The sequence below is a fragment of the Pleuronectes platessa genome, chromosome 14, assembly GCF_947347685.1.
Source record: "Pleuronectes platessa chromosome 14, fPlePla1.1, whole genome shotgun sequence".
NCBI classification, from domain to species: Eukaryota; Metazoa; Chordata; class Actinopteri; order Pleuronectiformes; family Pleuronectidae; genus Pleuronectes; species Pleuronectes platessa.
Genome location: NC_070639.1, coordinates 24,118,067 through 24,130,950, shown reverse-complemented (window position 1 = coordinate 24,130,950; position 12,884 = coordinate 24,118,067). Strand labels below are relative to the sequence as shown.

Genomic DNA, 12,884 nt, shown 5'->3' with positions numbered 1-12,884 from the left:
GTTTATGAATATGATGGAATTGACACATCAAATTAACAACCTTATGTCAGCCCAGTTCAAATCAGTAAGATTATTGATCTTATAACTAAACATCCTCAGATCTGCAGCCTTCAGGAAAACATTAAAACAGACAAGATTTTAATATGAGCTCATTCATCTGCATTTGAAATTAAAAATACTTTAAAATGCTGTTCATTTCAACCGAGAAGTCTAATATGTTAACACACATGTACATTATATATACTTTATAGTTTTTAACTTGAACTTGCAGTGTAACACCAATAGATGGCAGCATTTCACTGCGCAGTGAGAAGCGAGTCTCCTGCTGCACGGAGCCATGTGGTCCTGAGGAAACACGAGAGGCAACTCAATGGTTTCCTATATCTATCATTTAAAATCTAAAAAAATAATTAAAGAAAAACCTTCTATTGTTACTTTAATATCATATTTATAATTAAAATGGATGCATCGCAGTGTAACGTGCAGGAAAGTGGATCTTCTTTGTTCTCTAAGCAGTGATTTTAAAAAACACGCTGGTTTAGTGTCATGCAAACATCAGTGAAAGGAGCCCCCCCACCCCCCTCCCGTCCCTTGTCATCAGGAACATAAACTGTAAAGACCCGGTTTGTTTCTTTATTATCTCAGTGAGCAGCAGACACAGCTTCTCTTTGTCTCGCACCTCCACTTTGAAGCAGGACCTCGGCGTCATGTGACTGCATCTGCTCTCAGTTGTGGCAAGATAACCACGCAACGAGAGAGAGAGAGAGGTGGGGGGGGGGGGGGAGAGAGAGAGAGGTGGGGGGAGAGGGAGAGAGACAGAGAGAGAGAGAGGTGGGGGGAGAGACAGAGAGAGAGAGAAGAGAGAGAGGGAGCTGAGGAGGAGCTTGCTGGTATAAGATTGACTCCACGCACCATCAGCACCAAACTTGCCTCCATCCATCCTCCCTGGCGCACTCGCTCTTTTCCACCGCGCTCCGTCCTTTTCCACCCCTGCTCTGGTTCTCTCCTCCGCCGGTAGGTGCTCAGGTGCATCCCGCGGGTTCACACGCGCTCTCCGCTGAGTTGATTATGGTCACAACCCCCGCGGTGCCAAGGTGGAGCCACCGCGCGTATCTCGGATCGGTGCGCTCCTCCAGGGGCTGGGATGCGCACCGGGCACCTCTCGCTTCCTGCCGGGTTTCGGGTCTGACCAGGAGTCTGGCCCGGGGCGCCGCGCCAGGAGGAGCCAGTCCACCCGGAGCAGGATGCCGGTGATGAGAGGGCTGCTGGCCCCGCAGAACACCTTCCTGGACACCATCGCCACCCGCTTCGATGGCACCCGTGAGTACCCAGAGCTTTGTACCTGGTCCAGACCTGCACCTCATGTTCACTTCAAAGAGGCTGCACTGTGTTGAACATGTCCACCACATAGATCCACGTGTCAACTTGTAACATGAGGAGTTTTCTCTTGGGTGAAACTTTCAAACTTGTAACTACTTCCACCTTTCCACTCTGCCTGACAGAAGGATTCAGTGATGTGAATCTCAGGCTGTGATTTCTGAGAAGATGTGATCTGCAGGACATAGTTTCACGTATTCATTAGAACAAAACACATTTTGATTTCACCAGTGTTCAACCTGAAAGTTTTACGAATGCACATGGAAGCCTGCAGGTGCACGAACAGCCCTGTGTCAGTGTTGTGTTGTTTTCTTCTGGTTGTTTGCAGCTTCATGCATTAAGGTTGTTCTTGCCCGGCTGGTTGTGGTTCTATGATTCAGGCGACGGTCACTTCCATCATGTCTCTATCGTCTCTGCACGTGTGTCCAGGCTTCACTGTCCTCCAGCCTCCACGGCTCTGACTCCAACCTGTTTAATCTGCTCACTATCATCACACAGCAGCTGAGGTGATGCTGGAGAGAGGGATGCATGTATTGACCCTTTATCTTTTCTCCTTCTCTGGCGCGGGTGTCTTGTGAACAGATGCGATGAGCAGCCCGTGTGTGTTCGGGCCCCTGCTGGTTAGGTGGGCGGGCGAGAAAGGCTTGTGTGGCGTGTTTGTGTTTCCTTCTGCGTGGATCACTCAGGTCGATGGGAGTTTGTGAGTCTGTCTTTGCGTGAGGGGCCGAGCAAGTGTCGCCCCGAAACCTGTGACATGTAACAGCAGGACAGAAGAAACGATTATCTGACCACGCAGCAGGCAAGTGGCTCAAAGGCACATCCAGAGCTCCCTTCTCTTGTTCTCCCTCCTCCTCTTGTTTCCTCTCTCCTCTCTCCTCTCTCCTCTCTCCTCTCTGCGAAGCACAGAAGTGAGTTGTTGGCTTTGTCTCCGAGGCTTCTGGGAATCTGCTGTGAGGATGAGAAGCAAAGAGAAAAGACCAACGACTCCTCAGTGCTGTCTTGTCCTTTGTCTTCACCCTCTCTGCTGCTCTGTGGCACATGACAGAGTCGCTGCAGACCCACAAATACTTCAGGTCTCAAACACTGTAATCATAGATTGTTCTGCATTATTCAGAGGAGACGCTGCGTGCGCACAAACGCACACAACCTTCCTATAAGCTGACACACAAGTCAAACAACGAGATGGAGCTGATGCCCTTCTCCTCCACATGTTCTGTAGATTAGCCCTCGCGGCTCCATCACAGGACTTGACGAGGTGCAGATAATTACACGTCTCCAGCCGTGCATGTGCAGTCTTTGTAATTAACTGGCATGGATGTCAAGAATTCATTGTGGCCTTTCTGCCTGTCAGAGGGGGGCGGGGGTGTTGAGATGAACGGCTGTGGGGGTGGGGAGGCTGGGAGTGCGAGATGCAAGAGTGTGTGTGTGTCACCGCCCTGGTGGGAGGAAAGGGTATTTCAGGACATCTAAATATAAATGGATTACAGGGCTCGCTCTGACAAACTAACGATGTGACTTCAGTTCCTCGTTAATTCAAAGAGGAGTCAGGAGAAGGACGGTGTCTTTGTGTTTCCTGTTGTGTGTGTCTGAGGCTCTTTGTTGTGTTGACAATCGAATGGGAATCACCATCACTTTAAAGAGCCACTCGTCTCTGGCAGGAGTCGACCTGAGAACTCATTCAGTTTGTGCAGCTGCTCCATTGTTCACTCGTCTCAGGACTGAACTTTTACTAGACGAGGAAAAAAGCTGTTTTTTAAAAAACAAACAGATGTTTGGAAACAATGGTGTCGACTCACCGCCTCCTGCTGATTGGATCTTTTCTGTCCCTTTTCCAATCAGCCTTCTCTGATTCGTCAGCCGTCATTATTATCAAGTGTTACTGACCCTGTATTTTACAATGATGCAACTGTTAACATGGAGGAGACGAGCTGTTATCTGTGTTATCTGTGACATGTGTGAATGTGATATGAGCTCTGAGGCGTGTTGGTAGAATCTGCGATGAGAACAGTTGTTGGTTCGAGTCCTTATCGTCCTTTATTGATTGGAACAGAGCCAATCTGAAACATAACAAACTCATCAGTTCAACATCAAACGCACATCTGGTGTGACTGTGCGGCACAGTTGTGCGTCATGTGGATCATTTCTCTGCGTTTGACTCAGGATGTGATGCTGTCATTCAGACTGATACACATGGCACATGAGCTCCAACGTTAAAGCCACAGCACTTGACCTTGACCCACACTCACACACATACACACACACACAGTCGCACACACCTTAATAAGGAGCCGAAGTGCTGCAACACACTGCAGTTATACATCACAGCTTCTGAATCACAAACTGTGAGGAAGGTTATTATTTATAGAATCCTCTCATGACGAATATCGTAGCCAACACCTCAGACGCTCATGAGGAAAGATAACATGCACACGTGTACACACACACACACACACACACACACACACACACACACACACACATGCACCTTTTATAAACATGAGATCTGTCATGACAGAGCACCCTGTGAATTTGTGTTTATTTATTTTCATCCTGTAATCAGCACGCTCCTGCAGAGTTCTCATCTAAACCATAATTTAGAATTTGTTCATATTAGAGGATGACAGTCTGGAGGAAGCTGTGGAGCGACAGAGAGACTGAGTTCTCTGAAGACTCAGCGTCGACCTCAGGCTCCGTTCAATCAACGCTCATCTGCTGCTCTGCTCCCAGAGCAGCAGCAGCTGGGTGGGACTGCACCAGGCAATTGGTCCTATTAATTGAGTGGGTCTTGGCTTGGTCCTAATCAGGTTAGGACCTGCGCCCTGCTCTTAACGAGGACATGTGCAGACCAGCGCCCTGCATGTGCTTCCACTGACTCTGGATCTGCTCCCCCCCCCCCGTCCTGCCAATAGCTGAGATTTAGCTGCAACAAAAGGAGAATTAACATTGTTATGTATTTTCAGTGAGGTTGAGTTGTGTTCTTTGCATAAAGCAACAACATTTTAGATTTTATTTGTGTAAAATTGAAATACAATCCAGTTTTGCATGAACCTGGTTGTGTCAAACTCAGTGAATCTCTCACATCCTGTTTTCCAAATCAGAATCAAATCATATCTTCTGGGAAACTGATTAATTTGATCCTAATTAAACCACATTTATTAAAGAATCCTGGTGTGTTGCAGTAAATGAATCAGCAGCGAAGCAACAACCGTGTTGTTTGGTTCGATAATGAGCTTAATTCCATAAAACAAAATGCAGAAACGTCGTTCACGTCTTACGAGGATACAAATCTGATTTCATTTTCTCCTTTTCACGATCGCTCATCTCCATCTTCGTCTTATCTCCTGACACTGACTTCATCTCAAAGCCCATTTGCTCCAGTCGCAGAGAAATAGGCTTTGTGACACTGTGTCTCTCTAACTGTCAAATTATCTGACATGTCTTCTCCTCCCTTCATCTGCTGCTGCCGCTTCCTGTCGTTCATTAGCCGCCTCCCACCTCTCCTCTTGTTATTCACGTCATTCGCTGGATGTGTGTCGGTGGGAGAATCAGTGGACGTGGCCCCGAGCTGCAGCGAGGACGACTGTCACCACTTTCCTGTGCCCTGTGTTTGTGTGTCTGTGTGCGTCTGTGTGTGTATGTTTGACAGCACGGATAAGCGGTGCAGCATTGTGGCGTCTCGGGTGTGTGTGTCTCCAGAGGCGCTTTGTGTTGAAGCTCCCTGGTGGCTCCTTGTCAGGCAGCAGCAGATGTGATGATCGGCCTGATAATGAAGCCGGGCTCCGTCACCACGTTCATCATCTTCACTGAGCAGCGAACACAAAGTGAAGCTGGACTGTTAGTTTCTCACAGTTGTGTCTCTATTGTGTTAGACTAAAGTGATTGATGCATTTTAAATTCAAACAGAGAACACTGGTTGAGCAGCATATTAAAGTTTAAATATTGCATCCCTCATACGTCCTAAAGCAACGCTCATAAAATTCAAAATTCAACCAGATGATGTTCAAAGGGTTTGTTCACATTCACATTGTCTGAGAACCAGAAATATTTATATACAATTCTGTGTCAATTGTTTCTCTCAGAACCAAAAGTCAGTGAATCATCCAAAAACATTTGGATCTATCCTCTGGAAACCATGAATATAAAAATATATTAGATTATTAGAATCCATCCCACAGGGGAGATATTCCAGCTTGGACCAAAGTGGTGGACTGACAATAATAAGCTAGAGTCGTGTAAGTGATCAGTATGAAACTGTCCATACAGCTTGTATATCAAATGAATCTGATTTCACAAAAGGAGAAGAAAGTCTTCCACGTGTTCAAATGTATAATTTATCATTTTGAGTCTTTTACATTCACGCGTCCTCGAGGACAGATCAGTGGAGAGCTGCTGAGTTGAGGGTGAAGGTCTTTGGTGTGAAGCCTCTGACACACGGAGGCCGAGGGAGGATGAGATGTAGGAAGAACAAGACGCTGGTGGTAGAATAAAGATGGAACATTACAGAAGCTGCCCCTCGATGGTGCCTGTGAGATGAGCTGCAGGTGATGGAGGCAGAATCAGGAGTCAGCTGATTGAATGGAGACGGGGGGGCAGAGCGACCTGGATACCTCAGCGTTGGAAATGAAGGGAAAAGGTAATTTCGATGAAAGTGTAGGAAAATTGAAGATCTTCATTTTCATCATACTCTGGTACAAAGAGGCTTCTCTCTCCAAGCCACATCTATTTATAGGTGTAAAAAATACATAGAAATGTAGCTTGAAAACAACTGTAGCAGCAGCTTTAGCATAATGAGTATATACAGAAGGTTTAAAGTCATATTGATAGGAGGAAAAACTGTATTATCAAAAGGTGCAAAACCAGAATGAATGATCTTCATCACACTGGCAACATGTGGCCTCTGATGTAAATGAATTCCCATTAACGACTGGGATTCTTTCAGTGGAACAAAACAACCGCTTGAAAATGGAATAATACATTTCTTTCTAGGTCAACGATGATAAACAATCATATGAATTTAAACAAAGGGTTAATTAAGACAGTTTATGTCGTTAACCAGTGTGAAGTGTGTTGGTGCTGTAGCTCAGCCTCTTATCACCAGTGAGGCAGAGCAGCAGAAAGACGGGGGAGGACTCCATGATGGGAAAGGAAGAGGGGATGGGCGGGTAATGGTTTGGGAGGGGGGGGTAATGAAGGGGTGTGGTAACAGCAGATGTGATCAAAATGCAAAACAGGAAGATGAAGAGGACGGATTGGGTTTTTATTCTTATAGCACCGAGAATTCAGAAAATATTCAGACGATCCCACCAGTTGTGATGGACTCTGTTTTTTAACTTTACATAACTTTAACATTCACACAACAACCTTTACAACACACTGGAGGAGAGACACCACCTCCTGTGTCTCCTGCTCAGCCTCCTCTTTGATGGAGGGAGGTGCCATGTTGGTTTCGTGACCTCGAGCGTGACCTCGTTCCTCTGCTGCTGGTTCACTAACTCCACTCTTCAGCCTCTGGGAGACACACACCCAGCTGCAGGACTCCACTGGAGACCTGCTCTGCTCGGCCTCGATAACACGTCTCCTGCCGCTGATCCTGGACGATGTGTAATGAGAGCTGGTCCGTTAGGTGTGTGGTGTCGGACCGGGAGGAGAATCAACCACAGCGTTAATCAGACGAGCTCTGAAGCACATTCATCATCACGAGAGCTCCTGGGACCAGAGAGCTCGGCTTTGAGAAGAGCTCGCTTCATTATTTCTGAATTTAACAGTGTCCATTTTGCACTTACACTTCACCCTCAGTCACATGATGATGAAGATGATAATCAATGATGAGAGAACTCGCTTACTCAATTAGATTTTTAACAGATGGATAATTTCCACTATTCAGTGAAAAGCTCCCGGAACTGAGATCTACACAAAGATTCTACACACAAAGAAACACTACAAACACACACAGACACACACACACACACACACACACACACACACACAGTCGGCTGCATTTTCTGACAGCAGTGAGTGACTTGAAATCCATATCTCCCCAAACTCCAGAACCCAACTCATCCATTATTTACAGCTGCTGTTGAAACTGGAAGTTTTCTCCGTCCAGCTGCTTGTTGCTGCGGCTGCAGGTGAATCTATGAAACACTTTCTCCTTCAAGCTGTTTATACAAAAGCTAAACATCTACAGCAGATCTGTGATCAGCGGCTCGATTAGGTTCCGATGCAAAGTGATTTAAATGGAGGTTACGCTGCATTGTGAGTCTACGGCTGTGGTTCATGGCACAACTGCCTCAGATGCATAATGTCCCAGAAACGTCCCTTACCTCCATCATCGATCTGTGAGTTAGAGTTTCACTTGTTTTTACCTCAGCCTCTAATTCTTTCACTCCTTCACAGCACAATCTGACCTGCTGGGGTCGATCAGTACAGATCATTGATCAACTGCATCCTTTAACAATACATATTCATAATTTATAATACACATTTTGCATGTGCAGGTTCACGAGGAGGTAAACAGTCAACCTGGTTCAGCTGTCGTCAGCTCTCCTGCAGTAACTCTCACAACCTGTTGCTACACATGGATCAGACCAACCACACCAAGGCAATTTCCTGTATGTGCAAATATACATGGCAATAAAAATAATTCTGATTCTGATGAAATCAACGTGCTCTGTCGAGGAGCAGCAGAGAGAGGAGGTGGATCCAGATAACCTTTCTGCTGTGAGTGTCCGGGCTCTGCTGGAGAGCCTCTTGAAAAGCTCCAGAGGAAAAGGTGTCAACGTGTCAAGTTGAATTTTGTTCTCTTTTCTCCACCTCATTGAAGTTAGTGTGTGGTTTCTTCTTTAAGACCCAGAGACGAGTGATGGAGCAGCCGTTGTTTTTACTTCAGCGATGTCAGAGTGTTATTGGAGCAGTTTTTCCGTTGTAGCCGTGAGGAGGACGCGGCGCTGCCACGTGAACGATCGGCTGAGGGAAGCAGGAACAGGTCGAGGTGCAGCCGGAGATAGAAATAGAATCCAAAGCAGGAGGTCAATGAAGATGTCACCGTGTGCGGAGGAAATGATGGAGGCATAAGACATGAGTGTGCAGCAGGAGGAGGAGGAGGAGGGAGCCAGGGACTTTAATGGCAGTAAATGAAAGTGATGAAGCCAGAGTGACGGGGGGGCACATCAGAGCGCTCGCTCTGAACTAATACGTTCAAATAGGAAGCAGATGAATCCAGGCTGCGGCCTCATTAAGCTCGGACTCGCCAGCGCCTCGTGGAAAGGGCAGAATCATTTATGTGAACCGGGTCTCGGCCGAATAACACAAATGAAACAAATAGATGCAGAAACTAAAATGTCTTGTTTTGATCGGGGTCACTCTGGTGGATTTCATGAAAAGGTTTCCATAAGCATTCATTTGGCTAATTTTTAATTCTTATAATTTCTTTAGAGTGAATCCGATCTCCCTGATTCTCGTTTCTTCAAACCACAAATTAAAAGCAAACGCTCATCCAGCGTCTTCTGAACCTCACAGCGAACACTAAGCTCTGCCTCCAGCGACAGTGACTAATTCCTCCTTCCACCGTTATGTGCTCTTAAACTCTGGCCTCCATCCATATTGTAATCTCCTCATTTCAACCTCGGAGTCAAAGTGGCAGCATCAGGCGGGGGAGCAGATGCAGGCGGCTGCTTTGAACTCGATGCCAAACGCTGTATGATGTGTGAGTCACGGCGCCACCAACCTGCACGGATCAGAGGGCGTCTTCTGATGAGCTGCAAACCCATGGTGTACAGTGGATGTGACGCGTGACACAGTTAGGAAGAGGGAGTCGTAAAGACACTAAAGACCGGAGATCAGTTTTAGGTTTGTGAATCGTCTTGTTCGGGATCATTTCTCTGCAAAGCACCAAAGTTCATGCTGCTCTGATGGGAGAGGCTGTGGATGTAAAGCAGCCTGAAGTCACCAGATGGAGCCTGATTTCCCCGAGGGCGCCCTCCTGTCTCTGGGTTTAAATACGTCCTGCAGGCGAACACAGAGAACACATATGGATGTACAGCTCTTATAAAGCCACGGGGTATTATTCTGTCAAAGATGCAAAAGAGCAGAGGAAGTCAAGAGGAGGCCGATGAAGGAAGATGTGAGAGAATCAGGACGATCAGGGTCTCAGTCCATGAAGAACAGGAATCTGACACTCGCTCCTTCTCCCTCTAGATGTTTCATCGACAGCATCATTCGTCTGATATTATGTCACAAACTAAATCTCTGGTTCTGCAGCTGAGATCTGAAGACGTGGATTCACACGTCGGCACAAACAGGTGCTTGTCAATGAATCACTAAATATCAGAAACTGACTCAGCAGAAAAACAAACTGTAGAAGCAACATGATGACGTGATCGTCTCAGGATGGAGTCAAAGGATGAAATGTCGTTAAAAGAAAAAGGAAATATGTGATATATAAAGAGGAATAAAATAAAAGAATACATTAATAGATACAAATGGAAATATAGTTATATAAAAACTTTCTAAAAATGGTTATTTCAACTATTTTGCATTTATTCATGTATTTCTATGTATAGTTTTAGATTCTCAAATTAAGTATTAACCTTTTATATATATTCTTAACTTTTAAAACTTATTCATTATTCATATCCCTTTTGTTTACCATATTGCTTTTGCTTTTCCTAATAAATTCTATTCGACGCACTATTGAAAATAAACATTTAGTCTCGAGCCACCATGAGGTCGACATTTGCACTTTTTATATTTGTCTGATGGTGAATTGAAACTTCAAGTTGTACTTTGAGTTTTGATTTATGTCCAATAGAAATATTTTGAGATGTTCTATCTTTGCTCCCTCATGCAGTGAGACCTCAACACTGTCCTCAGGCAGCATGTGTGATATGAACTCATGTCCGTCCAGATGAAGTCATGAATTCAGATCTTCAGGCGACAGTAACATGCACAGAGCGACTCTGTCACGTTGAGATGAGGGGAATTAAAGAAGTTTAGCATCTGTGTGTGAGGAGAGTGAAAGGTGGAGCAGCTGGAATCTCTTCAGTCACTCAGACGGACTCTGACTGAGACCAGGGACCTAAACAGGACGTGGCAGCGAGCGCCTGGGGACGGGCGTCTCCAACCCACTCGCTGAGGACGCTCTGGACACAGAGCGGCCGTCCAGTCGCTGGAGTGAAACCCCCAGAGCAGCTTTTCACTCCCAGTTCTCTGTAATATGCTCCTGCTCATTCACATTCATGTCTGTTTGTTTGTTTAGTGATTGGTAGATGACCATTATATTGCATCGTTAGCTGCGCGGCTCCTCGCCAGTTTGCCATCGCTTCCTGCTTTTGTTTAATTCTGGCAAATATTGACTGTGGGCAAAGTGCCGGGGCCCGACTCTCGTTTCCAATATCAAAAGGCCAATAAAGAAAACCACCGCGGCTTTCTAAGGCCGGGCTCCGGGAGAGAGGCAGCTGGGAGAAAAGCTCTGGATGCACCTGTTACCAGACAGATTGGTTCTACTCCGATTTACTGGTGTTGGTGTTTATGAGCCGGGTTTAATTTCTTGTTTCATTTCTCTCTCTCTCTCTCTCTGAGGTTTTGTCGCTCAGGCTGCATCACATGTTCCCACGCTGTTCAATTATGAAAGACCAAACAACACGAGCGGCATCGTTAGCCTGCATATGTTCACTTCCCTCTGAAGACGGAGAGGGATTAAAGCTGCAGATCAATAAACGGCTCTGCTCTGGTCAAACACCGGTAATCCCTCAGCTGGGACGTGTTGGAGCCATGACAGTTTAAAAAACATTCACCCAGTAACACACACATTTACCCGATAACACACACATTCACCCAGTAACACACACATTCACCCACTAACACACACATTAGCCCACTAACACACACATTCACCCAGTAACACACACATTCATCCACTAACACACTCATTCACCCACTAACACACACATTCACCCAGTAACACACACATTCACCCACTAACACACACATTAGCCCACTAACACACACATTCACCCTCTAACACACACATTCACCCAGTAACACACACATTCACCCACTAACACACACATTAGCCCACTAACACACACATTCACCCAGTAACACACACATTCACCCACTAACACACACATTCACCCAGTAACACACACATTCATCCACTAACACACTCATTCACCCACTAACACACTCATTCACCCAGTAACACACACATTCACCCACTAACACACACATTAGCCCACTAACACACACATTCACCCAGTAACACACACATTCATCCACTAACACACTCATTCACCCACTAACACACACATTCACCCTCTAACACACACATTCACCCACTAACACACACATTCACCCACTAACACACACATTCACCCACTAACACACACATTCACCCTCTAACACACACATTCACCCACTAACACACACATCCACCCAGTAACACACACATTCACCCACTAACACACACATTCACCCACTAACACACACATTCACCCACTAACACACATATTCACCCACTAACACACACATTCACCCACTAACACACACATTCACCCACTAACACACACATTCACCCTCTAACACACACATTCACCCACTAACAAACACATTCACCCACTAACAAACACATTCACCCACTAACACACACATTCACCCACTAACACACACATTCACCCACTAACACACACATTCACCCACTAACACACACATTCACCCACTGACACACACATTCACCCACTGACACACACATTCACCCTCTAACACACACATTCACCCACTAACACACACATTCACCCACTAACACACACATTCACCCTCTAACACACACATTCACCCACTAACAAACACATTCACCCACTAACACACACATTCACCCACTAACACACACATTCACCCACTGACACACACATTCACCCACTGACACACACATTCACCCTCTAACACACACATTCACCCACTAACACACACATTCACCCACTAACACACATTCACCCACTAACACAGACATTCACCCAGTAACACACACATTCACCCACTAACACACACATTCACCCAGTAACACACACATTCACCCACTAACACTCATTCACCCACTAACACACTCATTCACCCACTAACACACACATTAGCCCACTAACACACTCATTCACCCACTAACACACACATTCACCCACTAACACACACATTAGCCCACTAACACACTCATTCACCCACTAACACACACATTCATCCACTGACACACACATTCACCCACTAACACACACATTCACCCACTGACACACACATTCACCCTCTAACACACACATTCACCCACTAACACACACATTCACCCACTAACACACACATTCACCCACTAACACACACATTCACCCAGTAACACACACATCCACCCACTGACACACACATTCACCCACTGACACACACATTCACCCACTGACACACACATTCACCCACTGACACACACATTCACCCACTGACACACACATTCACCCTCTAACACACACATT

At 45.9% G+C, this 12,884-nt stretch overlaps 1 protein-coding gene across 1 annotated transcript in view; it reads left to right on the top strand.

Annotated features, from left to right (window-relative positions):
• The first annotated feature begins 1,244 nt into the window (after positions 1-1,244).
• kcnh3 (potassium voltage-gated channel, subfamily H (eag-related), member 3) overlaps positions 1,245-12,884 on the top strand; it is a 91,147-nt gene continuing 79,507 nt past the window's right edge. The window contains 1 exon segment of the mRNA XM_053440428.1: positions 1,245-1,320. Coding sequence (XP_053296403.1) covers positions 1,245-1,320 — 76 coding nt within the window.